Raw genomic sequence first — 27831 nt, 5'->3', positions numbered from 1 at the left:
GCAGTGGAGGTAAAGCCAATGGCACCGTGACCCTAACGGCTCCATCCAGTGCTGCATCAGGAACAGACGTGACCCTCACTATTGAGGCAGCGCGCGCTGCCACCGACATCAACTATGTAGTTCTCAGGTTTTCAAGACTGCTAAGGTAAGTGATATTTTCCAACTTATCATCTTTTACTTAGTGTTATCAGGGTCCCGAGGGGGTTGGACCTAGGTGATATTTTTCAATGTAATATTTCTCAACATTATTCTTAATGTACCAAACAAACAAAATTAAGAAGAAAACAGATTTTGGGGGTAATTTTCTTTTAAATTAAAAATCCATTTAAGTTTTGCATCTTTACCCATGTTTTGCATTTCATTAGATTTGATATTTGTGTTTTGGTTGCAGTAAGGGTTTTTATGTCGTACTTCTCTTGTGAATTTCTAAATGGCATGAAAGGGTTTTATTCTTTTTGCCATTTGCCCCAACCATACCCAACCCAGTCTTATCCATCTTTTCTGTATGTCTCTCTCTAGGTGAAAGATATTAACCACCCAGTGTGCCACGTAGTCAGTACATCAACAACATGTGCCTCCTCACAATCACTTTGTGCTTCCTCCCAGTGGGAGTTCATCGCCAATATCACCGATGGCATCAATGGAACTGGCATTAATAGTGTCACCATTCGCCAAAGGAATGGTACTCTGAATATCACCACAGCAATTGGAGCAGGGGGGTGACAACATTACAGTGGTTACCTACACTGCCTCCTGCTGCTCACAGATAGTGGAGCTGACTGCTGTAGATGGTGTATTGAAATGTGGGGACATGTGTGCAGCAGGCTAGATTGCTTGACACCAAATTAAACCACCTCCTGTGACTAGTTCTGTAGTTAAGACAGCATCCACTGGAGAGTACACTTTGTACATATCAATCATTCTTTGGATCAGTGTTGTGTTTTCTGTATCTTGGAAGTAACAGAGAACAAATAGAAATTATATTATGATCATGAATCTGTGACACATGAATCAAATAACTTATCTTTGATTGGTGAGCTGAACAGGCTATGAAGCAACACAATGAGAAAGAGCAGGTATGACATACCTGCATAGAGAGACAATATATCAAAGCTAGTTATGTCTGGAGTTTTGATCTCCTCCATACCTGCTTCATGCCCTGGAGGTCGGGGCAGTGGCCCCCCACACCCTCTAGCACAGTGGTTCCCAAACTTTTTTGCTGGGCCCCTTGTTTAACAAGAAAATGTTCGCGACCCCCCACTTCCGCGCGTGCGCACGCACACGCACGCACACGCACAAACACATCCTTCAACCACACCACCCATATTTTGCTCCACTGCGGTTTATTTCACACCTCAAACATTTATTAAACAATTGAGCAAATACAAATAATCTGCAATAAATTACAGGTAGTAAGAAAATAAACTACCAACATTTTTACGCTCAGTTTGTTACACGGGTTTTTTTGAACGCGCAGCTGTTTCGGGCACATGTAAACGGCGTATCGAATCACCGAGAACGGAGATTTTTAAAACTATTTTTTTGCGTTTACGTGTGGACAAGGAATACAGAGTTTGTCACGCAATGTCAAAGGTAATGCCTTTTTCTTCCTGTCACACTGTGCGCCACGTTATTGTTTACATGAGATGAATTGCAGAATGGCAGATAGAGACAAAATACTGTTACTGTTAATCTGACTATCTGCAGGTTTTACAGGCTTACATATACAGGCCATTACTGTCCCTGCATTTAGAAAGGCAGAGGCATCACGGTGTAATTATTTTACATGTAGTTGTTTTTTTCCTGTGTAATAATGTTCAACATTGCTATCAATACATTTTTCCAAAAAACCCTCTACAAAATGGGTTCAAAACATAAACAACTGTGGGATACTGTTTGTCCGTGATTTGAACAGCCCAGCGCTGCTCCCGATGCAGGGAAAACTAATTCTGCAGGGAGACCACCTGCTGCAGGTGAAGGAAAGGAAGATATGCTTCACCATATTTTCTAGTCTTTGGCTTAGAATGAAGTTGGTTTGAAACATATTCAGCGATGCTTCATCTCCTGCTTTGCGTTTGTGTGGGCGCCCGTGCTAGCAGTGTCCAAGCGTTGTTTTGGTTTTTGGTTTTATCCTTTTCATGCTGCGCCCCCTGCAATAGCTCTGCGCCCCCTAATATTTCCCAACACTTTGGGAACCACTGCTCTAGCAGATCATTACATGAAGGAAAAAACAATTTTCATGCTCACAGGTGTACACACGGGTGATCACACAATTAAAACTACACCCATTTAACCTCCTACCTCAAACACACTGTTCGATTGCATTTGCACCATAATGTTTAATATTTAGTATTTACTGTCATATTCCCATTGTGATCTTGTTTATTACTCTTGTCTTCTTCTGCTTGCTTTCTTTTTTCTTTCTCAACAGGTGATCCAGGTGATGATATATGTTTTTTTTTTGTCTGCTTATTCTGTTGGTTTTGTTTTTGCCCTTTTTACCCAACCCCTCTTCTCATTTTTTCTTTATTTCCTCTTTCTTTCTCCCTTTCTATTAACCACCAGTTAAGTCTGTCCCGTATTGAGCAAGTGAAAATAAAATAAACAATTGACTATGTCACAAGCATATGCTACTTTGTGCAAAAACTCCTGTGGGAGCTTTGTTTCCGTGTCCTATTCGCCCTGTTTAATGCATCAATGGAAGTTAACCAAATGAATGAATTAAGTCACCGATTTACATTTATATAGATGTCTTGGTCATTTACCCAATATAACTGTAAATGATGTTCATGGACTTGTGATATTACCCCCACACGCCTCAGAGCAAAAAGAGAAAGGGATTCAAATGTTATATTTCTCAGCTGTCCCTCATTTATTGCGGGTGTTATGTTCAAAAAATAACCAGCGATAGGTGAAATCAAGTAGCCAATTTTATTTTTTGATACGTGGACATCGTGGACATCCAGTACTGCACTTTTTAATTTAGAAGGTAAGTCACAACATACCCTTCATACATACTAATGTATAGAAACCCTCACCAGCAATCGTTCATTTTTGTGTGGTTTTTTTTCAGGTTTGTTAACATGCTGTGTAGGTGTGGACATAACGGAAACATCTGTGACTATTCTTCACCTGTAGTTTGAATGCTGAACATTTGCCTGTTTAAAGAATAAGACCAGTCACTATACAGAGATGTGCTTTGAATGTGGACGATGTGTCTTGTGCTGCAGTGATGCAGTTCTGCTTGTGTTGAGTGATGCAAACAACCGATCGATCTAAACTCTTTAAACGTCAATCACGTGGTTGCAGACCGGTGAAAATATCGGGACGGTAAGCCAATTTCTGTCTTAGACCATTTACCGCTGAGTGTTTTGTGGACTCTTTTGCGGCTAATTCAGTGAATTTTGGTCTGATCGTGGTGAAGCTTTTGTGTGGAGTCAGTGATAGCTCTGGGAGCTAACCAGCCTATCTTTAACCGGTTACTTACATGAAGTCTGAAGAATTTCTGGTTCGGTTTTGTTTGTTTAGCGGATTTCTGCGCATTTACATAACTGCTGCTGTTTAAAGTTGATGCTTATTTTCGGTGTGTTTGGTGGTTGTAGAAATGGTTTATATGACATTTTAGCTGAGATTATGAGGTTTCTGTGGATGAACAACATTTGTCTGGACTTATATTTCTCAACCCTGATATAACCGATTAAACGTCATCTCCTTTTTTTGACCATGTCAAACCAACACATTTGGTGGTTAAACGTCAAAATCTATCATTAGATTTTTTTGTGACACAACAGTGGTGAGTGTTACCACCTTCTGCTCTTTGAACTTGATCTTTCCGTTTTCAAGTTTTGACATGATTTTGAAGTATATCTTTGCAGTAGCGATTTACACAAGTTAAAACCGAAATGTGGAAACATGCCTCAAACCAGGAAGTTAGCATTTTTTGAACATAGTCAATAAAGGTGAATCAGATGGACCATTACGGCAAGGCTGGGATGGTCCATTTGGTAAAGTAAATCCATTGGGCATCTTTCTTCGCCTTTAGACAATATTCTGATGGCAAAAGAACCAAACGGGACAGGTCAAAAAAAAAAAAAAAAAAAAAAAAAGCTAGTTGTTAACGCCTGACACTGAAGCACTTGGTCCTGTGGGTTTCAGTGTCAAGCAAAGGGGCCTTCTAAACAAAGCCTGTGTGCAGACCATATCATTCTTCAGAATGTCACCTGACCAAATACAATGAGGCCCCGACTCTCTGAAACAACGATTACAAGTTATGTGATTCAAGCTCTTTAAAAGATGCTCTATTAAGATTCTTATGCCAGCAGGAGTAGAGTCTTTGAGGGTAGCACTGCCCGCCACCAGGATTTTTGTATTTGTTTTTGTCTTTCTATTTTATACTGGGGTGCTGTTAGAAAAGTTGATGTTGTGTTTTTCTGTGTAAATTTTTTGCACGTTTGAGATGCCAAATACCTATGAAGATACCTACACTCAAAAAAATCTGTTGTTGGATGAACACAATTTAATCATGGCACCTTTTTTCCATGCTACAGATTTATCCAAGCACCAAGTACAATAACCTATTTTTTGACCATATCAAACCAACACATTTGGCATTTGGTGGTTTGATGTAATCAGATTACGTTGGATCAACGTAGTATACTTACATTGACTTGAAGTGATTTATTTAAGTATGTAGAGTGAAATTTGTTTTAATTCATTCTACTTACCAGTTAAAAACTTTAGAAAAACTAATGAAATCTTATTGTTTGAACAACTACTTTGTTAATCAAGGCAATTACTGCAAGTCTTCCTTAATGAACCAATATAGTTGACAATTTTATGAGACAAACAACCATTTGCACTTGCATTCATGGGTATTTAGGATCACCAATTAACCTAACTGTAATTACACACTGCAAATAAGAATTTGAATCAGGCCCTTCTTGCTGTGAGACAACAGCACTAACCATCACACCACCAAGCTGTCAATACAGGCTTAAATGCTGAATAAACAATACCTGTAATAATAATAATAGCTATCATTACCATTTTGAAGTTATCATCATTAGAAATGTATTTTGAAAAGTAAGAAAAGTTTATTTTGACTCAACATGAATTTAGATTGTTTTTATTTTAAATCATATGCTTACCTTTTCAAAGAAACTCTTGCTTTTTGTGTTTCCCTCAGTTAGGGCTATTAAATAAAATAATACATGTCTATCATATGTATAATTCTGGTTATTAATTCAGTTATACATATTTATAGTTAAAAGTAAAGGTTAAATGTGAGGTTAGCCTTCTAGTTCAGATTGTTGTTTCACTTTTGCAACTGTATTCCTGGCATATATTTTAATTACTTCCTGTAGCATTTATGAGAAAGGTGTTACTACTGAACATTATTCCCACAACTGTCACATATTACGTGTTCTGCACATCATACACCAAACAATGCAACTCTTCTGCATATTTGTACCATGAATAGAAATGGGAGGTTCGTAAAAAAAAAAACAATTGATGAATAGAAAACCCATTAAAGTGTTTTTACATAGTTACTTTAGTGTTTTAAACACTACTATAAAAATGGATATTAACAATCAATTATCATTGCCCAGATTAGCCAGACAGAACTTTTGTTGTTAATCACAAATAACATTGTTTTTTCTTTTTTTTTTTTTAACTGTAGAACCATTATATAATGGTTGTTTTACAATATAATGGTAATTTTATTGTGGAAAAAACTGAAACTTTTTGGAAAAGTTGCACATTTTCCAAGGCTGTCGAGTGGGCTGGAGTCTTTGCAGGTTGAACCAGAAGAAAGTTGAACTTGAAGAATGAGCTACATTATTAGCATATTTACATGCATATACACATTAGCGGCCTAGCTTAATCAATTCTGACAATTAAGGACCCCTGAATGTATTTCATATGTTTTTTGCTCACTACTGGCTTTAGATACAGTATATTATCTGGGCCGACACACACTATATTGCCAAATGTATTTACATGTCTGCCATCACACGCATATGAATATCATGTTAAACCTAACATGATATTGCCCACGCTTTTAATCTATCACAGCTTCAGATCGTCTGGAAAGGCTTTCCACAAAGTTTAGGGGTGTGTCTGTGGGAACTTTTGACCATTCTTCCAGAAGTGCATTTGTGAGGTCAGACACAGATATTGGATGAGAAGACATAATTTGAATGTCTTTTTAATTATTGTTTCTTGTTTTTTAGTTATATTTCTTTAGTTTCATTTCATGGGCAGCATTTTACCAGAAAAGATCAGCTTACCCTTACAGGAAAAATCTGCACATGCCAATGTCGTGAGTTATCAAAACACAGAAAACGAGTTCCCAGTCTTTCAGCAGAATGTGATCATCAGTACAGTCAGCTGGGGCTATTTCACTCAATCAAATGGCCAAACACATTAACAGATAGTAAAGTAAAAATCAGGATATATAAAAATTCCCTACATAAAACATAACATATATACATTTCTTTTTTACAGTGATTATGGCTTCTTCTTTTTTTTTTTTTTACCTGGTATTTACTTTACATTTTACGGTCAGTTCTTTACGACATGTGATTCCAAGCTTATTGTTTCTTTTCTGTTGGCATGTTTTGCTCACAATTGCACCAACTGTCAAAGAAGGTTTTGCACACCTTAGTCATATGCATGTTTTTTAAACTGTTTCTGCAGTGTTTTCAAACATAATAAAACATGAAATATTTTACGATTAACTTATTTAGCTTACTACTATTTACAGTGTTTTCTCTCACCCTGACGTATACTCCTATGGTTGTTAGAGGCCATTTTCTCAGTAACCTTCTTGTTGTGATGTGGTTTAGCACAGGTGTGCAACAGTCTACCAAACAGGAGGATTTTTTTGTTATTTTATTGGAGATTTTTTTCTGCTCTTTTCTTACTAGTTTATAATGGTATGCTGTCATAAAAGTTGACGGCATGTTTTTCTCTGTACTTTCTGAGATGCCTAGAAATATACTGGATGCTTGTTCTTATCTGAACGTCAGAACAACTAAACAATTTAATTTAATGGCACTACCGCACGCTGTCCTACTTAATGATGCATCAATCATTTCATTGATCACTTAATCAACAATTAAAACAGAATCTAATTCAATAAAAGGACTAGATGTTATAATCCCTGATATTGCATTGCTTCGAATGGAGAAAGTCTTGAGGGATGGCTACAATGAGGAAAGGCAGCCCGGAAGCTTTACCAGCGGGACACATCATCTGTTGTGTGCCTCAACTTCACAGGTTGTTTTGGCCTTTTATCACAAATTATTCTACCAATTTTTATTTTCAATTTCTTTTTAAATTCCTTGGTTAGGTTTAGGAATTAGAAATCTGATCTAGATTATAATATTTAATTCGAATATAAAATTTTTAAAGACGCATCATCAGTAGTGGACCTTAGATTCATTGTGTCACAGTCAGACCGTATGGAGCGTGAGTGGAAGAAATGAATGCAGACACAGGAGAACAGAATTTGAAAAGATAGTGGACTCTTATAGGTACCTGGGTGTTCACCTGAATAATAAACTAGACTGGAGCCACAACACTGATGCTCTTTACAGGAAGGGTCAGAGCAGACTGTACATGCTGAGGCGGCTGAGGTCATTTGGAGTCCAGGGAGCGCTTTTAAAGACCTTCTATAACTCTGTGGTGACATCTGTCATTTTTTACAGTGTTGTATGTTGGAGCAGCAATTTATCGACAGCTGAGAGGAAGAGGTTGGATAAACTCATTAGGAAGGCCAGCTCTGTTCTGGGATGCACCCTGGACCCAGTGCAGGTGGTGGGAGAAAGAAGGACTCTGGCCAAAATAACATCTCTGATGGACAGTCTCCCACCCCATGCATGTAAATGTTGCTGAACTGCAGAGCTCCTTCAGTGACAGACTGCTGCATCCTAGATGCATGAAGGAGCGTTTCCACAGGTCCTTCCTCCCTGCAGCTGTCAGACTGTACAATCAAAACTGCTCCCAACAAACATAGATGTTTACATCTGCGCTGTAACTTGCACTATTTTATCAACCGATTCACGCTACAACCTGGGTTTGCCTCTTATCTGTATTTTATTTTATTTTATTTAATAATGGTGCAGTACTCTGTTTTGGTAACCATTGTCCTTGATGTAAATATGTAAAATTGTGTATGTTTCTGTTCTGTGTCTTGAGTACTGTTTGTTTGTATATGTGTCTTTCTTGCTGCTGTTACATCCAAATTTCCCCTTGTGGGACAATTAAAGGATTATTCTATTCTATTCTATTCTATTCTATTCTATTCTATTCTAAAAAACAAAAAGCAAGCCTTTATTGGGCTGAAACACGAGAAACAAAAATACAAGGTGAGATACCCGTGGGGCGAAACTAAACTAAACATAAACTGGGCAAAACCAAATACCTGACAAAGCAGTGACTAGACTGTGAGACTGTGAAACAACTAAGATTGCTATGTTAACTATGAGGCTATGACAATAACTATGACACTATGAGAGCTAAGACGAGAGGTACTAAAACTGGATGAGAAGAACAGAATTCCTGACAACGACTGAATGACAAGACATATACTAAATACACACACAGGAGGTGATCAGGGGGAGTGGAAACACATGGGAAAACAGCTGACACAAATGAACGTCATGACACCACAGGGAACGTGAAACTAAAACAATGAACATAGAACACAAGACCTCTTCGGAGTAAAACAGGAAACAAGGAGAGACGTAGACATGACCCAGGCTTGACAACATGAAAACACACAGATAGGAAATCCATGACCTGACACAGAAGACCTAGGAGAAACATAAACTAAACTCACGTTCTGGGATTATTATTTGTTTTGCCTTAAAATCCTTTCACATGAGAAATCACAAATACAAAAATGAACACAAAATGCTGTGTCACAGACCCAGTCCCTGACACATTGGGTGTTTTGGCCATTATCACTAGACACCCTCATTCAAGGATAACCCTGTCAGGGTTGATCAGACTCTGCAGTGTGTCTCTGGCATATGTAAAATATATGTAAACTGCCTAATGACAGTGATGAAACTATTTGTTTACACTGCAAGCCAAGTCAGTTAAATCTTATAAAAGTGTATCCATACAGTCTGAGTATAGCAAATTTGATTACCTTTTAAATGTTGAGTATCTAAAATAATCTGAAATAATAAGAAAAAGAACAATAGCTATCATTAGTGTTATTATGATTAATTTATCAAGTTGTCTGTGAAGGTTCTCAGTCATCCAGGTCATTGTAGACTAAGGAGCTTGGAAAGAAAGGTATCTGGACCAGATGCTCCTTAAAATAATCAAGTTATTAATAATAATGAGTTGTACTAAACGCTATAAAAACTTTAAAGAACGGAAAAGCCCCAGGACCTGATGGTTTTTGTAGTTAATTTTATAAAGAATTTAGTGAGCTGTTAATAGACCCATTACTTAATATGTTTAATTATTCGTTCTTACATAATAGATTACCTCAGACTCTAAGGGAAGCTAATATTTCTCTTATTTTGAAGAAGGGGAAGTGTGCAGAGATCAGTATAATCCTACCTTTTCACCCATGTGCCTCAAATGCAAGACAGAAATTGGTACCCTAACTCACAGCTTCTGGTCATGTTTGAAATTGCAAGAATATTGGTCTAATGTGTTATCTGAAATGGAGAAGATTTTCTGTTGTGAATTGGAGATGGACCCTATGTCTCTCATACTGGGCCTCCCCAGCCGGCGGTTAATATCCAAGAATAATAGGAGATTGTACTGTGTTCTCACCTATGCGGCGAGGAAGAATATACTACTCCAATGGATTAATGAAAAAGCACCAACTATTAAAGGTTGGCAAAGAGTAGTGTTGGATCTAGTCCCATTGGAATACCTTACATGTGTACTACACTCAAAAACAGATCAATTCTTTAAGGTGTGGGAACCATACTTCAATTATGTGGAACCTGATGTTTCTAATATTATGTTACAAGGACTCTCTTGAGTGTTCAAACTGCAACATATTGGGACTACAGATATTGTACTGTATTGTATTCTTTCTTTCTTTCTTTCTTTTTTATTTTTTTAGATGGACCTGAGCTGGTGTTTTGTGCTTAGTTATCAGTCTGTTTATTTGTTTGTTTTTGTTCTGTTTTGTTTATTTGTTTTTTGTTTGTTTTTGTTTTTTATTTATTTATTTATTTTTGGTTCTGAATTGTACACTTTATTGTGTTATGCAATTATGTACTATTTGTGAAAATAGAAAAAAATAATAAAAAACTAATAATAATAATAATAATAATAATGAGTTGTAGCAGTTTAAGATATTGTTTGTTGTGTGCTACATCAAAACTGTAGACATAAGGTTTTGCAAACAGAAACACAGGATATGAAGAATGTCTACATCAGCAGTGGTGTTATACAGTAGTTTTAATCACTTGCTAAAATCCACACAAATAATTTCCTTTACTTACCTGTTATAATTTAGATGAAAGAAGCTAGATGCTCTAATAGTCTGCAATGTGTCTTATGATTCAGAGAGCCTTTTTCCCAAGATTATGCTAATAATGCATTCTTCCTACTTGAGCAGTCTTTTTTTAAAAAAATTTTAATTCACAGAAGTAAAACATTCGAATTATGCCAAAATCATGAGTTTAAATAAACATGTCAAAGAGCTTTAAGGGAAGAATGGGGACATAGACACATCCCATATATAAAGAAAGGAATTGCAGTGATTTACAGCAAAAACACATGCCAAACAATCCATCATCAGCACAGTCAACTGTGAATGACCTCTACATGACGAAAGCAAATGATCAAACACGTAAAGAAATACTGAAGGGAAGAATGAGGATATAGAAGTGTTCCTTATAAAAGTAAGCATTCAAAGACAAACGCACTGATGCACACTGCACACTAAAACGTCTGCTACAGTCTTATTCAAGAAACTGGACTGGCTGCTACAAAAACAATCAACACTCTGTGGTATGTGTTTAACAGTATTCTTTTGTATATCAAAAACATTAATTTATTGTTACTGTAAAAAAAAAAAAAAGATAATTAATAACCCATAGCAGATAACTCATGGACCAGATTAAATGTGGGAAAATAGTGAATTTAGCCAAACTATTACTGACTTGTATTGGGCATCTTAGCGTAGTCTTAGAGTAAAGACCTGGCACAATTATTGCTGGTTAATTGTTGTTGGAACCTTAAGCGCCCTAGGTGCATATTTAAGAAATTACTTGGTGAAAGTTAAGTTTAAAATCTTCCTTCTCTTTTTATTGTTGTCTATTTGTTTGCATATGTCTTTTGTGTCTCTATTCAGGGTCTTGGGTTATTTTATTTTATTTGTCTTCCTTTTTCTTTTATCCTTTTTTTGCCTGGTTCCTCCAGGAATTTTTTTTTTACTATACTTTATAATATTCTTTTTCTTCGTCCTTATGGAAAATTAATTTTAAAAAAGGCAATGATAGATTCATGTATGAAAATGACTCATTAAGGTAATAAACTCATTAATTAATTAACCTATTAGTCAGTTACTTCACAAATTAGTACTTGCAAATAGATACAGAAAATGTTGAGTTGTTGATAAACTGTAACTGTAACAGAGAGGGAGCAGATTAAAACTGAGAATAGGTGGATGGAATAAGATAAGAAAGAAAAACAAAAGATGATTCCTTAGCTGAGATGAATAAAGGCTAGTGACTATAAAGATGATTTTTTTTAATAAATCAAAATCTTCCTAAATTTGGTTAACTTTTACTTTTTACTCATAAAGTTTTAAACCAGCAGCTAGCAGTGACTTTTAAGGTGAGATGTTGGTTTAAGCGGTCACTCAGTTTCAGATTGAACATTTTAAATATCTGTTTGATAACTTTGAGCATGCAGTTTGTCTTTTGTGTCAGTTACATATAGCATTGCTTGGTTGCATTTCCACAGAGGACCGCACTTCAATGATACTGTGGACGATGTTAACTTTATCAGTAACTGGATAAGTTGAATAAATCCTCTGTATGGATATCAAGTTATTTTAATTTTAAGAAAGCAAATGTCTGTTTCTTACTTTTTGCATAAAAAAGCAAAGTAACCTTATCATAAAAATAGCTTTATTATCTCAACATTATGGCATAATTTGCTCTTAATGATTTATGATCCATACCCTGTACATTGGGACTACCATACAGTAACATTAGCAATAACACACAAAGAACTGCATCTTAATAGTAAAGAAAAAATAATTTTGAAATGTAATGGTATCAGTGTTAGACATGATGCTATTTACATGCATGCCTCCATATGTGTTGGGTAAAGTGACGGCAATTGTATAATAACACAATGATAAAAAATTTGGAAAAACAATGGGAAGAAAAATAGAAACCCTAATGATGAATTTGGTGATTCTGATGGATTTGGGTAGAATTAATAAAATAAACATACATTAAAAAGCCTGACCTTTAGCTTTGCCTTTTAACACAATGACAGTCAGTTCCTCTGGCCTCTGTTTTGCTTATCAAATAATGTTTCAAGCACTGATTGATTGTTGTACAAACAATCGCACCTGGAACTTTAGTCATGGAAATATGTCCTCAGACTGCTGATTGCTCCTTCCTGCCTTTTTTGTTTTTCTTTCTTTCGTTCTCTCTTACCCTCACTACTATTATTGTTTTACTTTTTATTTGTCTCCTTATTATTATTTTTCTATTGCCATTTTTATTTTTTTTATCCTATTTTTCATTTATTATACTTTTGCTATTTAGCTTTTTTCTTACATCATTTGTATTTTTTCCTATGATAATTTTACTTGCCTTTCAATCATGAACCTCTGTTCTGTATATTTTGCTAAGGAGGGGGGAAAAGACAGATTTTTTTTTCTGATGTTGCATTTTATGACTTTGCCTTTATCTTGTTCCTTTAGTGCAACACTGTCCATCATGGCTGTCAAACACAGAGTCATGCTCCTGGTGGCAGTTTGTCTCTACCTGCCAGGTCTAAGCCATGGCTTTCAACCATCCTTCTCTGTTGATGAAACTCATCGTGACATCACCAGAAAGGCAGTTCTCAGAAAGACAGCTGAGGTCTGCCGAGACCTTGCCGCCGCTGATGGAAGAGACTTCAACTTGAAAGTGGGCTCATTATCATTTAAAATGGGGTCACTGTTTATGCATTCATGTTTAGTCTAACATAACTGTGAAGTATAACTTTTTGAGATTTTTCCAAATGTCCAGCTAAGCACTTGGCATTTCTTTGTCTCCAGATTGATGACAACTTGTCAGTTCAGGAGGTGCAAAAGGCCTGTTTCTCCTCATCTACCTCCACCGCTCCGCTCTCTACTGACATTTTCCAAACTGCCCTTAATGAGATCTACGGTAGCAATGAAAAAGTGTATTTCTCATTGGTCGATATCCCTGAGTTCCATTTTCACAGTGAGACCTTCCTGGGAGGACGGGACATCATCACAACAGGTACACTTTAAAGTTCCTCAAAATTAAACGTGTTTACATTCACAGATAGTAGATTATTTTGAATTTTTAAATTAATTTATATTCCTATACACCAATTAAAAAAAAACATTTAAATGATAGGTGCAACAAAAATCAGAATTTTGCTTCATTAGGTTTCACTTATACTGGATTCTTAAGGTTATATGTTTTGTTTGAGGTATGTCTGTTGTGAAGGCTAGTGTGAAGTCGGAGAATTTTGTTGCTGCAAGAGAGGTTCTTGGACAAATTTGTCACATAATTCAGGTGAGAGTGATAATTATTGTTTTTATTTAACTGGATGATGTTAAGATTTTGGAAGTAGGAAGCAGTGATAGGATTGGAAATAATGTTAGATTTTCCATACATTAAGGACTTTTACAGCCACAGTAACTGGGTGGAGTTGGGGAAAACCACTCCTTACTCCGCTCTGATCAGACCAGATCAACCACTGCAGAACCTAGCAGGTAAAAGCCTTCCAGCAACTTTAATCACAGTAAGAAAGCACACTTGTCACGACTTGTTTTAGTTAATTTCCCTGGTGTGACGTGCACGCACACACACACTTGCAATAAGGGAGATGAAGGGGATGAATAGGAAAGAAATGAAGGTGTGAAAGGAGGAAGTAATTACATTCATCCAACCTCATCTAACAAACAATGTAGAAACGTTTTAATGATCATCAATTTAACAACTGAGTTTGAATAGATGACAATATTTTGTGCTTTTTATTAGTTATGCATATTTGTTTTAGAATTATTTAAGTACTTAATATTTTTAATTTGCCATTTTTAATTTTAAACAAAAACTGGTGTTGGACAGTTTTTCCATTGTAAAACCAAATCATTTTACACAAGCACAGTTCAAACCAAGTCTTGAATATCACCAAAGCATAGATGGCACACTTGCAAACCTTTTAAATACTGTATGTCATAACCTGTTTCCAGATGGTTTTATGGATAACTTTTCTCTTGCTTTGCTCCAGGACCATTTACACCAACTTGTAAGAGCTGTACAGGAGACGCCTGTGCTGATAACATTTTGCCTGAAGTGCTGAAACAGGGGCTCCTGACCTCAGGCTACTTTAGCACATTCTCTTCTTCAAAGCCTACTGGTAATAATCACATTTATTTGTGTATAACAGCAAACTATTAGGATTTGTATTATTATTTTCTTTTGTTTGCTTGTTTCATAGCAAATGGACTGTTTATCAAACCAGCAGAATGGGTAAATTGTAATGCAAACTAAAACTAAATTGGCTACAGTTTGTTTTTTCATTAGAAAATGTAAAAAAGCATCTTACAGCAATGAAGACCCACAAGCTGCAAATTTAAATATTACAACAAATAGATGTGTTGTCCCACCTTAAATTTAATTTAAAAATTACCTAAACTCACCTGTTCCATGCCATACCCCAACTGTCTTGTTGATCAGTTATTCAGCTATTTATCTAGATATCATTAAATTAAATTTGTTTTTGTTTTTTTCAGGTAAATGCAGCCATGGTGGTCCACTTGACAAGACAAGAAAAAGGGACCCAGTTGGGGGCATCAATAAGGATTCTTTTACATCAGATCATGGCACGTTGCACAGAAAAGCAGCTAATCTGGCAGTGGATGCTACTATGGAGCTGCTGGAGGACATCAGACTAGCTGCTGGAGACAGGAACTTCCTGCGGTACGGGAAAAATTGATCAGAGACATTCTTGCACTCATGAAATGGTTACTAGAACTCTCTAACAAATTTGAAATTGAAACAGTTTATATTTATTTTCATGACACAGCTTTCTAGGAAAAAGTAGTAAAAGCCTTCCTCACAGAAGAAGTAGTAAAAGTGATGCTTTTTATGATACACGTTTCTGCAAAGATACCAATCATTCTGAATGTATCTTAACAAAGAGCTGATATTGTTTTGTCACGTATGTTCCTCCAGATTGATGGGCCTCTCCAGTCCTATGCGTTGTGTTTTGTCATTGACACCACAGGCAGTATGGGTGATGACATTGATGCAGCAAAGCAAGTTGCCTTTAACATAATTGACAGTAATGCAGGAACGCTACAGGAACCCTCTCAGTACATACTGGTACCTTTCAATGATCCAGGTACTTCCACTTTAATGGATATTCCCCATTCTGCCAAAGAGAGCCAACAAATAAAGCATACATCTACAAAAATCTGAAAGTTCATGTATTTCTATGTCTCCCAAAAAGATTTTGGACCCGTGATAAAGACAACTGACAAAAACTACTTCAAAGAGGAAATCAACAAGCTCACTGCATCCGGAGGAGGGGATGAACCAGAGCTGAGCATGTCTGGACTGCAAGTGAGTGTACTTGTGTTCTATCATTGAGATGTGTGCTTACACAGTAATTTGTGTGATGTGAATTATGAACTTTTAGGATGAAGACATTGGGTATTTGCAGTTAGTGCAAAGGACATAGTTAGGAAATTATGGAAATTAATATGAACTGTATGTGTCCTATTATGTCATAACAGAATGACTGTGTGCACACATTATTATAACTTGCTTTTTTGTTACTTTTTTAATCACTTTCTGAATTACAGTTTTGCACATCTGGTAAATCACAACAAATAATGTTTAATTCTTCTGTCATTTGTATCACTGACAGCTTGCGCTGACATCAGCTCCACCTTCCTCTAAAATCTATGTCTTCACTGATGCTTCAGCCAAAGATTCCCATCTAAAAAGCACCAACATTGCCCTTATAGAGAGAACCAAGACTGAGGTATGTTTGAGGATAAGTTGCATTTTTATTACTGTTGCACTTTAGATGTCACGGCAAGTGGGATGAGCCGTGTGAAGAAAAATAAAAGAGGAACCAATTGCAGGCACTCATGGAGGTGCGAAGGAGGTTTATTGTAAAAATAAAACACAAGTTGAAAACGGCAAACGGAACAAAAGATAATCTAAACTGGGAACAACTAAACTACTGAACTTAAAACAAGAACACGAACATGAAGGAGGGTGAGCAGAGGCATGTGACGGTAGACAGCAGGGAGAACACGCAGATGAAACACAGTAGATTCACAGACAGACCAGCAACTAGTACACAGGTAGACATGACTTAAATACACACAGAAGAACACAGGGAGATTACAAACAGGTGGGGAACACAGCTGGGAGTAATTGACAAGAGGAGACAGGGGAAGCAAAACAGAATACACTGACATCAGACATGACCCTTCAAAGTAAAACAGGAAACAAGAGAAAATTCACAAGACACAGACTAGACACTGAACTACACCTGCAGGAAAACCGAGGACACCAAAACAAGACCTAAAAACTAACCCCTTAACCAGAATAAACCAAAACATAGAATTCCAACAATAATAATAATCAAGAAAGGACAAGAATCAGAATACAATACAAAATACAAAATCAAACCAAAACATGAGAACTCAAAAAAACTGGGTCAAACTGACCCAGAACCGTGACATTAGATGTTAGTTCAGCTGATGAAGACATTGCCAAATATAAACATGCAGAAAGGAAAGAGTGTTCTTTGTTGAAATTTAAAAATAAATAAATCCTGAATCTTAATTCGAGCTTACAAAAATGTGTAAAAAAAAAAAAAAACAACAAAAAAAGGTTGATACTCTGGGGGAACGAAGTACGGTGTGGCGCAGTGGTGCCGTGGTTAGTACTGTTGCATCACAGTAAGAAGATTCTAGGTTTGAAACACTGGGTATCCAGGCCTGTTTGGAGTTTATGTTCTTTCAGCGCCTCTGTGTTTGCACAATTGTATACAAAATTCTGCATGGTGAATTAATTAATATTTTTTGAATTAGCTGTAGATATGAGTGAAATGTAGATAGCTGCTAAATAATTACTGGTAAAAAGGGTCAAATATAACTTTAAGGCATCATAAATGCCATTCCATTATCAAATTTTACAAAAGCTTTTTTTTTTTTTTTTACAAAAATTTCAGGTTTACTCAAGTTATTCCAATTCTAGAGCAAAACACCTCAGTAAATAGTTTCATTTATCCATGTACTGAATGGTCACTTTAGGTCTCTTTGATCCTGCTTTACATAGAACTTATCCAGTTTCCACTGAGCATGATATATATAAACTAATGCATTTTTCTGTCCCTACACTTTCAGGTATCTTTCCTGTTGACAAACATTTTTTTTCAGTCGGTGGCGCCGCAGTATTGATGGTCAAGATTTTTCATCTCGTGCAGTGAGGCTATCAAATGTCCAGCTATACAGAGACCTGGCCCAAGCTTCTGGAGGTCAGGCTATTGAAGTCAGAAAGTCAGATCTTTCCATGGCCACTACTGTTATAAAAGATTCGTCCGCTGGTGCTGTGGTGAGACACTGAGCATTAACAGGAATTACTTAACATGTTTACAAATTGTGAAGGACTACATTTTGATAAGTTGGGGCCTGATATTTAACAGATTTTCTTTCAAAATTGCTTTCTCACAGGAGCTTCTGTTTCTTTGTCTTTCAGGTGACAGTTTTCCAGGTAGTAATGGATCCGGGCGACCTGATAATTTTAATTTTACTGTTGATTCATCAGTAAGCAACGTCATCATTTACATCACCGGAGTTTCATCTCTCACCTTCACACTCACCAGCTCAGCAGGTTCAGTTCAACGATATTTTTTGGACATCAGTTTTCTTACACCTAATGTTTCACAAAGACAAGTCACTTCCCACCTTGTGTCAGCATTGCTTTATTTTATTTTTTTGGCTCTTTGGAAGTTCCTCATCTGACCTGATCTCTGGTCTCTGCTTTTTGCCTTCGATTTCTCCTGTGCAATGCTGTTGTTTGGGCAGTCAGGTGAAGGTTAAGAATGTATAGTAGTGGTACTAGTCATAATTTTACTTTCTTATTTAGTAGTAACTGTGCAGGTGGATTGGAATTCATTTGCCTATTACAGAAGTGGACTAATTTGCAAGTGTCTCACACCCATGAATTGCAGTAATAGCACAGTAGTTATAAAAACAACAACAGTTACAATAATAATTAAAAGTTTAACTAAGGAGGAAGGAAATTTCGTTGTCATGCTGGTAAATAATTCAGCCATTTTCCTCTTCTCAGGAGTGTCTCAGGAGTCAAGTCAGACCAGTGGTCCTCTGGCATCCTTAACAACAGTGGGAACCCACGCAGAATAAGTCTCAATGCTGGAAATCAAACGGGTTTTTGGCAAATCCACATCAGCTCTAACAGTCCCTACTCTATTAAAGTCACAGGTCTGTAATATATTTAGGAAATAGTCTGTAGAGAATGTTTTAAATTGGTATAATATTCCTAACTTAGATGTGTTTTCTGTGTGCATAAGGTCAAAGTTCAGTGAACTTCATCTATAACCTTGTGGAATTACAACAGGAAGGTGGCATCAGACCCAAGGAAGGCCGTCCTGCTACAGGTTGACTAAACAAAATGTATCATTTGTTATAATACCAGTATAATACCAGTATTTAGGTCATCTCAATTTCCCACAAAGGTGACCTAAATGGTCATGAAAAAATTATTCTATTGATTCATGTTTCTGGGTACACTAATTTCCAACTTTTTGTTTAGATAAACATAAACTTTCAAGTTTAAAGAAGATTTCCCCTCAGAGGTCTTAAATAAACACATGTGGTGTAGGCAGTACTTTCAAATGACTAACTGCAGAAAAAATGGCAATTTGTGTCCATGCATATACATAAACATTGATATGATTTCTGTACTGTTAGCATTATTACAGCCCTCTATCAAATTCAGTAAAGGCAACCTTATCTACCCTATCCATTCTAACAAGAGAACAGCATGTTTACATGTTCACGTACAGTATAAGGATCTGTTGTAATAATACTCTTTTGTGCCTTGTTATCGTTTTCAGGTGGTAATGTCACTCTCCTGGTCACTGTGACAGGAAGTGACACAGTAAAAGTCACAGAGGTCACGCTCTTCGACAGTTCAGTGCCAAAGGAGTTGACTGGATCAATACAGGCATGTCATATTTTACACCTGATAAATGTAAAGGTCAAAATTACAACTGAAATTACAACAGACCACAGCAAGCATTCCTAGACTTAGTTGGTTTTAGTCTATGCTAACTGCACTGTCAAACATAGTGCTAAAACATAACTTTTTGTAGTTCTACAATAGCTTAACAAAACACCAAGAAGTAAAAGATACATCAATAACATTGGTCTTTGGTGGCTGCTTGTGTACTCTGATTACTGATTGTTGCTACCATCTAACCTAAACATGCATAAGGTGTTATCAGTTGCTATCTTTCTGTTTTCCACAGTCATTAGAAAGCAGCAACTTTCTGGTAACATTCAGTGAAGTCCCAGCAGGAGACTATGTAGTTCGACTGCAAGGTGAGGACACCAGCACCACATCCCGGTCTACCTCAGATACCTTCCAGAGACAAGCCTCCACCCGGATCACAACAGCTAGTCTCTCTGTTGCTGTGAGTAGAGTCATATGTGTTTTTTTGAATTCCTAGAGCCAATTTTTTAAAATCTTCTTATCTGTCTGACTAAAATCCAAAACCACTGTCACATTATTTTCCATGTCATTTCATAAAAGAAAGGAGTGATTGTTTAACTTCAAATTTCCTGCCCTCTTCTATCGCTACTTTTCCAGGCTCAAGCTGACAGTATCAACATAGAACCAGGCACTAGCATCACCATTCCTTTTACAGTGTCTTCAGATGTAACTGGGACATTCAGAGTGCAAGTCAGCAATGACCGCAGCTTTGACTTCACCTCACCTGGAAATGTCAGCATTGGACCAAGCGATGGAGGCAAAGCCAATGGGACAATAACCTTAACTGTTCCAGCCAGCACTGGATCAGGAACGGACGTGACCCTCACCATTCAGGCACAAAACGCTGCTGCCACTGACACCAACTATGCTGTCCTCCGATTTTCTGTGGCTGCCAAGGTAAACGAAAAAAGACTTTTGGTGAAATGGGACTAAAAACTGTGTTTTACATTTTAAAAAACTAATAATCCAAACTACATGTATCACTGTTCTGTATTTTCAAATGCCAAATGTTTCAGTTTACATAGTGCTTAACTGTGATCTGAGGAGAGCTTTTAAAAGAATCAGCTCAGTGATGAATTAGTATTACATATGTTCTAGTAGTAGAAAAACAGCATACATAGGGTTCAAAATAAGAAAAAAAAACATGATTGACTGCGTGGACAATGTAAGGGCTCATGCTACAAATTTCACCCAAGAAATCCATTGATTAATCTGTTAACTTTTTCATCATGGTTGTATTAGTAAATCCAAAACCAAATGTTCTTTTGCACTCCACAGCTGTTCAATCAATTGTTTTTACAAACAATTTGTTATTTGGTATAGTGTCATTTGACCACTGTGCTAAATTCTTTTTATCGCTCAGATTTGCTAAATTATTGAAACAGTAATACTACAATCGGGGTTATATTCAACAATCACTGAAACCAATTTTGTGAGTCAATCTGAATGAAATGTCTGGATTTATAACCCATAATATCAATTAAAGTGAGTTTTAAATCAGGACGTAGTTTTTTTTGTAAACAATAATATGTCATTACATACACATTTTTAATAAGTAATATCCAAAAACAAAAGAAAACGCTGAAAAAATGAAACAACAGAGATATAAGGTAGCATCTATACCTGATTTTTTTGTTGTTGTTGTTCCTGTTCTTTTGCCTTTCTGACTACTTGAGCTCCTTTCTCTCTCTTTTCAGGCAACAGATTTGTCCAGTCCAGTGTGCCAGATAGTCAATATATCAGGTATCTGTAATGTCTCTTCCATCCTATGTGCATCATCCCAGTGGGAGTTCATTGCTAATCTCACTGACGGCATCAATGGGACTGGCATCGCAAGCATTACCATCCGCGAAGGGAATGGTACTCTTGATACTAGCACAGTAGTTGGAGCAGGGGGTGAGAATATTACACTGGTTACCTACACTGCCTCCTGCTGTTCACAGAATGTGGTTCTAGCTGCTGTGGACAGAGCAGGAAATGTGGGGACATGTATGGGGCAAGCTAGACTACTTGCCACGCCTGCTCCTATGACTACAACTACCCCAGTACCTACAACTACTTCTCTGACTACAACTACTCCAATACCTACAACTACTTCTCTGACTACAACTACCCCAGTACCTACAACTACTTCTCCGACTACAACTACCCCAGTACCTACAACTACTTCTCTGACTACAACTACCCCAGTACCTACAACTACTTCTCTGACTACAACTACCCCAGTACCTACAACTACTTCTCCGACTACAACTACCCCAGTACCTACAACTACTTCTCCGACTACAACTACCCCAGTACCTACAACTACTTCTCTGACTACAACTACCCCAGTACCTACAACTACTTCTCTGACTACATCTACCCCAGTACCTACAACTACTCCTGTCCCTACAACCACTCCAGTGACTCCCTCGATGACTACTGCTGCAGCTAACACAGCATCCACTAGAGGTCATACAATGAGTGTAACACATTATGTCTGGGTCAGCATTGCTTTTTCTCTGCTTTTTAAGTAAGGTATATAAACAGAAATTTAACTAGAACTCAATCAAAATCAGTTTTAGAAAAGTAATACTTTTAACTCTTTTTAAAATATGAGCCATTGCATTTTTGTAAAGGTGCAATTGTGAGCATCTCATATTTTTATTTTTTATTTTTTGGGTGAAAGTGGTATAATAACGTACATTTTGTTTGTTGTTTTTTTCATTGCCTGCTAAAGAAAAGCTCCAAGTAAACATATATGTTGAATTCACTACATAAATCAACATTAATATCCTCTCTTACAAACTTATAGTTAATCTTTTCATAGATGAAATTGTAAAGTATTTGATTCCTTTTAACCTGTACACATAAAGTAGCAGTTTCTTAGTTTCCAAAGCTGCATTTCATTCCCCAGTATAATGTAAACAGCAACTACTATCTGCTCAGGGAATGATGATTTAGAGAACGTTTAGAAACAAAACTCCATTTGGAACATCCTGAAATGCCACCAGTCCAGACATTGCTTCCGAATGAGACAGCTTGGATGCCTTTTGATGCTACTGTGGAAGATTTACAACAGACTATTAATATAAAATTTATATATACGAATTTTGGCAGAATCACAAAACATTTTAATGTGTTTAAGCAATAAATAAATGTGATTTCATCAGTTTACAACTATCTCATTTTATTGTCTCATTCCTAAAGCAATTACCATCATGTGCTATACTTATAGGCTATTACAGTATGAGGTGACTGAATTCATAATTTTTTCTTGCAGTTTCAGTGTGCCACATTGACTGATGATTAAACTTGCCTCCAGTACTATGATGAGTTTATCCCTTTGAAATAGACACTTTTGCTTCTGCAGTTTGGCTTTCCAGGAACTGCTTGGCAATTGAAAGCACCAAAATTATACAACAAAGAAAAACATGCAAAATATCATAATTTAATCTTTGTTAGAAGAGTGTGCTCAATTATTTTTAAGTGGTTTAGCTTTCCCTCCATATTTTGATTCAAAAGCAACACACATTAATTATTATTAGTCAAATTATTATTGATCAGCTAGAGACGTTTTAATACTGTAGATATACTTGAAGCTTATTTCCCGTCAACCTATGATTTTTTTAGTAGATTAAGGAAAATGAGTAGATTACACAGTCTCACAGTCAACATAAATGTCAGACTCTACAGGTCTCGGTTAGTATGTTAAACATTAAAATTAAAAAAGACTGAAAAGTATATCTATTTGGAAGGACTTGCTGGGAAAAGTGTTTACTCTCAAAAATAAAACTTGTAAATGTTAATGACTCAAAAAAGGTGAGACCAGCAATACGGTAAAAAGAAATGTCCAACATCTCAAACAATGTAAAAGCACGATGCATAAAACACTAACATTGTGGGTCAATTTACAAATCGAAGCAACACAAAACAGGAGCACCAGGAGCCCAGAGATTACAAACACAAAAAACTAAGCACAAGAGTCCAACAACACAGTTCAGGGGGCCAGCCCGGAGGCCAACTGCACAACAGTCCATCATATACTTCTGTAGGCCGACCACGGAGCCAGCGGCGCCGATAAAGCAGTTCTGGAGGTCAGATGTGTGAAAAGCAGAAAAGCAGAAAGCAGAAATACCATTCAGGAGGCTGTCCATGACGGCGAAAATGCCCAGCCGATGGCCTGGGAAGCGGCCGACCATGGTGTGGTGCTGGACAAGGTCATGCTGGATGTGGCGGCGGTGTGGCAGCAGTAAGACCAGACAAGGCACTGACCTCTGGCAGAGACGCAGATGGCAGTGTGGCTACTGCAGGTGGTAGCATGTGTAACGTGCGGTGCAGATGTAGCCTGCCGTGGAGGTGTGCAGGCGGATAGCGAATGAGCAACAACTTCTAACTTTCCACAAGCACTCATTTATTTCAAACATCAAAAATAAAAGTGCTACCTCTACCACACATTGCTTGAGAGCACACATTGAAGAATCCATTACAGAGATGGTGCGAAAAAGAACAAAAAGGGGGGTGACCCACCATGGGCGCCACCATGCAGCAATACACTGCATTACAACAGCAACTGTTACATAGTCCCCCCTGGTAAGAAAAACGCTGTCCTCAGCCGTACACAGCTGAAGAAGCACACACCACACCTAACAGTACCCTGTACATAGAGGTTACAGCTAAGATTGGCACACACACTTTCAGCAGGAGATGAAACGGAATGTTCCTTGGAAGTGAGAGAGTCCCAGGTATGGAACAGTTGCATGTTCACAACATGGTAAACACCTGCATCCACACCGGAGTCCACCCAAGTGACCCTGTAGTTAACATCACTGAGTCTCTGAGATACACACAATGGTCCCTCAAACAATGGTGCAAGTGTAACAGTAAAGTTAGACTGAGCGTCTGACCTGGTGCGTGTCCTAACTCTAACATGGTCACCAACACGAAACGTGGCATGTTGACGTCTCAAGTCATAGTAATGTTTTTGTCTGCCATGGCTATAGTCAAGAGCCGCTCTGACGTGGTTGTGAGCTTCCTGTGGGGAGGCTTTAAGAGTCTTAGGGTAAGGTATACCCGGTTCATCAATACCTGCTGTAAAAGGATGAGTGATAAGGTCAAGTGGGGTGTCCAACTCACGACAATAAAGCATCATGGCAGGAGTCATACCTGTACGCAGAGCAAAGCAAATCTGAAGGAGATTTGCTTTGCCACGATGTGTGCTTATCACATACATAAGCGCGAATTGCAGTCTTCAGAGACCAGTTCAAGCGTTCAGTAGCATTTGTCTGAGGGAGATATGCTGTAGTGAGTCTGTGCACTGAGTCTAAAGCAGAAACAACCTGTTCAAAAAGCTCACTCACAAAAGGAGACCGTCTGTCAGAAATCAGGTAAGTTGGTGTACTGTGTCTAGCAAAAATGTCAGTGACAAATTTATCAGCTGCTATCTGAGATGTAGCTTCTTTGACAGCACTGGCTTCAACCCACTTATTTAAATAGTCAACAAACACGATCAAATATGCATTACCAGCGGGTTGCAGGGCAGTGACCCAACAAAATCCACGCATTGTCCTTTCTGGTGATGGTATGAAGAGGTTCGGCATGGCCGGCAAAATTCTGAATGATGCGGCGATAATAACCAGTCAGGCCGAGGAACTGACGAGCGTGCTTCACCAAGGTTGGGGTATCAAACCCCTTAACCGCTTTTACTTTGTCTGGTTCAGGTTTAACACCTGATGATGTGATGCCGTACTCGAGTAAGGTGAATTCATCGAGGCTGTTCAAAGGTAGGTAGGTGAGGCGATAACAATGTCATCCAGGTAGACTGCGCATGTTTTGTAAATGAGGCCAGCCAGCACAGAGTTCATGAGTCTCTGAAAGGTTTGCAGATGCATTGCAGAGCCCAAAGGACAGCACCCAAAACTGGAAAAGATCGCAGTGAGAGATGAAGGCAGTTTTAGGCTTTGAGTCCTCTGCTACAGCAACCTGCCAATAGCCTCGTGCTAAGTCCAATATTGAGACAGACTTTCCCCTTGCCAGAAAGTCCAAAGACTCATCTACACGAGGCAAGGGATAAGAGTCTTTTCGGGTAACTTGGTTGAGCCCTCGTAAGTCCACACAAAACCTTGGTTCTGCGGCCACTCTATTGACAATGACTACAGGAGCTGCCCAAGGGCTTGCAGAAGGTTCTATGATGTTGTCCTTCAACATTTGTTGCACCTGTTCTTCAATCACAGGTTTCTTAGCGGGTGACGTGCAATAGGGTGGGAGATTAACAGGTTTTGCATCACCAGTCTCTATGGCATGTTTGGTGAGAGCAGTTCGACCAAGATGACCATCAAACATGGAGCTAAACTTGCTGAGCAGATTGAGTAAAGCATCCTTGTGGTTCTCCGAGAGGCTTGCTTCAGACAGTTTGGCTGTTAAGTGGGTTCAAATCAATTCCAAAGACATCAGTGTTTCAGTTGAATGTGACTAATCATTTTGAAGGTCCTCTTCATCGTCTGTGAATGGGCAGGGGATTTCCTCAATGCAGATTGTTCTAGTGGGAATGTGAATAGACACAGAAGCTCTTGTCATAAAATTTGTCTTTTCAATCTTGCCATTGAGAAGACAAATCTGGTATTATTGCAAAACGCTGGTAAAAGTTGTTGTTCATGAATCCAGCATTGAGCCAAGTGAAACCCTCAGGGATGCAGGGAGCATTATTGGCAAGGTTAACTGCAGGACCATTCCACTCACTTGTCTTTTTAGGGTAGGAGTCAATGACTTGAATTAGATCTGCTCGTACAGCTGAGAGGTAAGCACCTGTGTCGAGGGTAGCATCCATGGATGAAGCATTGAAGTTTACTTTCGTTCTTAGCGGTGTGTTCCAGTGGACTTGTGAAAAATCGTCTTCCAAGTGTCCAAGAGTATGTCCACCCTGCCGTGAATGGGGCATGTGAGACCCCGTTAGTAACTGTCGGAAGGTTGGCCTCTGCCAAATGTCCTCCCTCCCCTGTAGTTTCCCGACTGCCTGCGGCTGGGCTGCAGTGCTGCTAAATTCCAACTTTTCATGACCTGGGTCAGAGGAGCCAGGCGCCGGCAAAAGCTGGACTGGGCTGTCTAGTGGAGTTTGTAGGTCGTTGTGCTAAATGAAGTTGGTTGTTACAGGTCGGGCAGGAGCGCGTAGTGAACCCTGGCTGAGAGCATTTGAAGCAGTAATGTTCAGGCTTATGGTGTTATTTGCCACATGAAGCAGGCTGTGGTCTATGTGGTCCAAGCACTGAGTGAAGTTCATGAGCTCATAGAAGCAAGTCCATTACAGAGTCCTGGCTGATTAGGTACCACACCCGCTTTCACACCTTGGCGCATGTGATTAGAGGATCACCAGGGGGTCCTTTGTCCCTCTTTGGGGGGATACTCCCACTGGGTTTAAATCTGGGACTCTCGGCCATTTGACCTTAGAACTGAAGAAGCTTCTCGGATGAGAGGTGAAACGTCTTCAAGCAACTCAAAGAAGTCCAGACGCTTTTCTTTGCAAACTCCTTTGACTAGGATGACCTGGATGACTGAGAACCTTCACAGACTTACAGAAGTGATGTTAGCACCATACAGGACAACAATTTTTCAAGAGCATGTTTACTAATTAGGTCGATTCTGTCTATCTCAGGTGGAGGGCTTTTCAGTTTGTCAAACTCACTCAACATGTGGGCAACAAAGGTGGGGAGTGGTTCGTCCTGAGCCTGAACATGATCAAAAAGCCTTCTCAGGATGTGTTCTTGGTTGTCAGAGGGCAGAAAAACTGTCTTAAACAGTTGACAGAATTGAGCCCACGATGTGATGTGGGAGCTCAATGCCTTGAAGCATTTCCTGGGCTCTTTTGCAAGAAAGTGTGGCAGTTCGTTAAGCAATTGTCCATCGCTCAGGTTCAATGAGGATTTGTATGTGCCCACTGCATTTAACCAGTCCTCAGGTTGCACTTTGTCATCCCCAGCATACACGGAAGGCTCCAGTTTGGCGTGATGTAAAGCTGCTGCAACCAATCTGGAAGTGTTGCTGAACTCGAGTGAGCGAGATGGGAGGAAAGCATTTGTAGGTTGAAATGTGTTGCTGGGTTCAGCTTTGTCCTTCATAGGAACATGAGGTGTCAAAGTGGCCATTGGGAAAACATGAAACTGTGGGACTGCAGGAGGGGGAGAATTCCCAGTTGTGAGTTGGTCCCACTGCTTGAGTAAACTCTGCTGTATGTTCAGTGAGTCATGTAAACAGTCACTAAGTCTAGTCACCTCTGTTCTCAACTCCACCACTTGTTGGCAAAGGCTAGGAGTCACATTTTCAACTACTGTACATCGGTAATGAGGTAAGT

General features: G+C 38.3%; 1 protein-coding gene across 3 annotated transcripts; it reads left to right on the top strand.

The window, feature by feature from the left end:
- Positions 1-10920: 10920 nt before the first annotated feature.
- LOC120440471 (von Willebrand factor A domain-containing protein 7-like) lies at positions 10921-17654 on the top strand. 3 transcript variants are annotated; one of them, XM_039613082.1, is made up of 11 exons: positions 10921-10995; positions 12929-13136; positions 13268-13475; positions 13672-13757; positions 13864-13957; positions 14476-14604; positions 14981-15167; positions 15423-15591; positions 15700-15812; positions 16120-16236; positions 17615-17654. In XM_039613082.1, exons 2-8 carry the CDS (start codon positions 12945-12947, stop codon positions 15523-15525), a joined length of 999 nt encoding a protein of 332 aa, XP_039469016.1. In that variant the 5' UTR covers positions 10921-10995; positions 12929-12944; the 3' UTR covers positions 15526-15591; positions 15700-15812; positions 16120-16236; positions 17615-17654. The 3 variants fall into 3 exon arrangements, with proteins under 3 accessions (XP_039469016.1, XP_039469014.1, XP_039469015.1); XM_039613080.1 differs by lacking the exon at positions 10921-10995 and having other exon boundaries at positions 12766-13136; XM_039613081.1 differs by lacking the exons at positions 10921-10995; positions 15423-15591 and having other exon boundaries at positions 12766-13136.
- Positions 17655-27831: the final 10177 nt, after the last annotated feature.

The sequence above is a fragment of the Oreochromis aureus genome, linkage group 6, assembly GCF_013358895.1.
Source record: "Oreochromis aureus strain Israel breed Guangdong linkage group 6, ZZ_aureus, whole genome shotgun sequence".
Lineage (NCBI taxonomy): Eukaryota > Metazoa > Chordata > Actinopteri > Cichliformes > Cichlidae > Oreochromis > Oreochromis aureus.
This window is presented reverse-complemented; position numbering and strand designations above follow the sequence as displayed.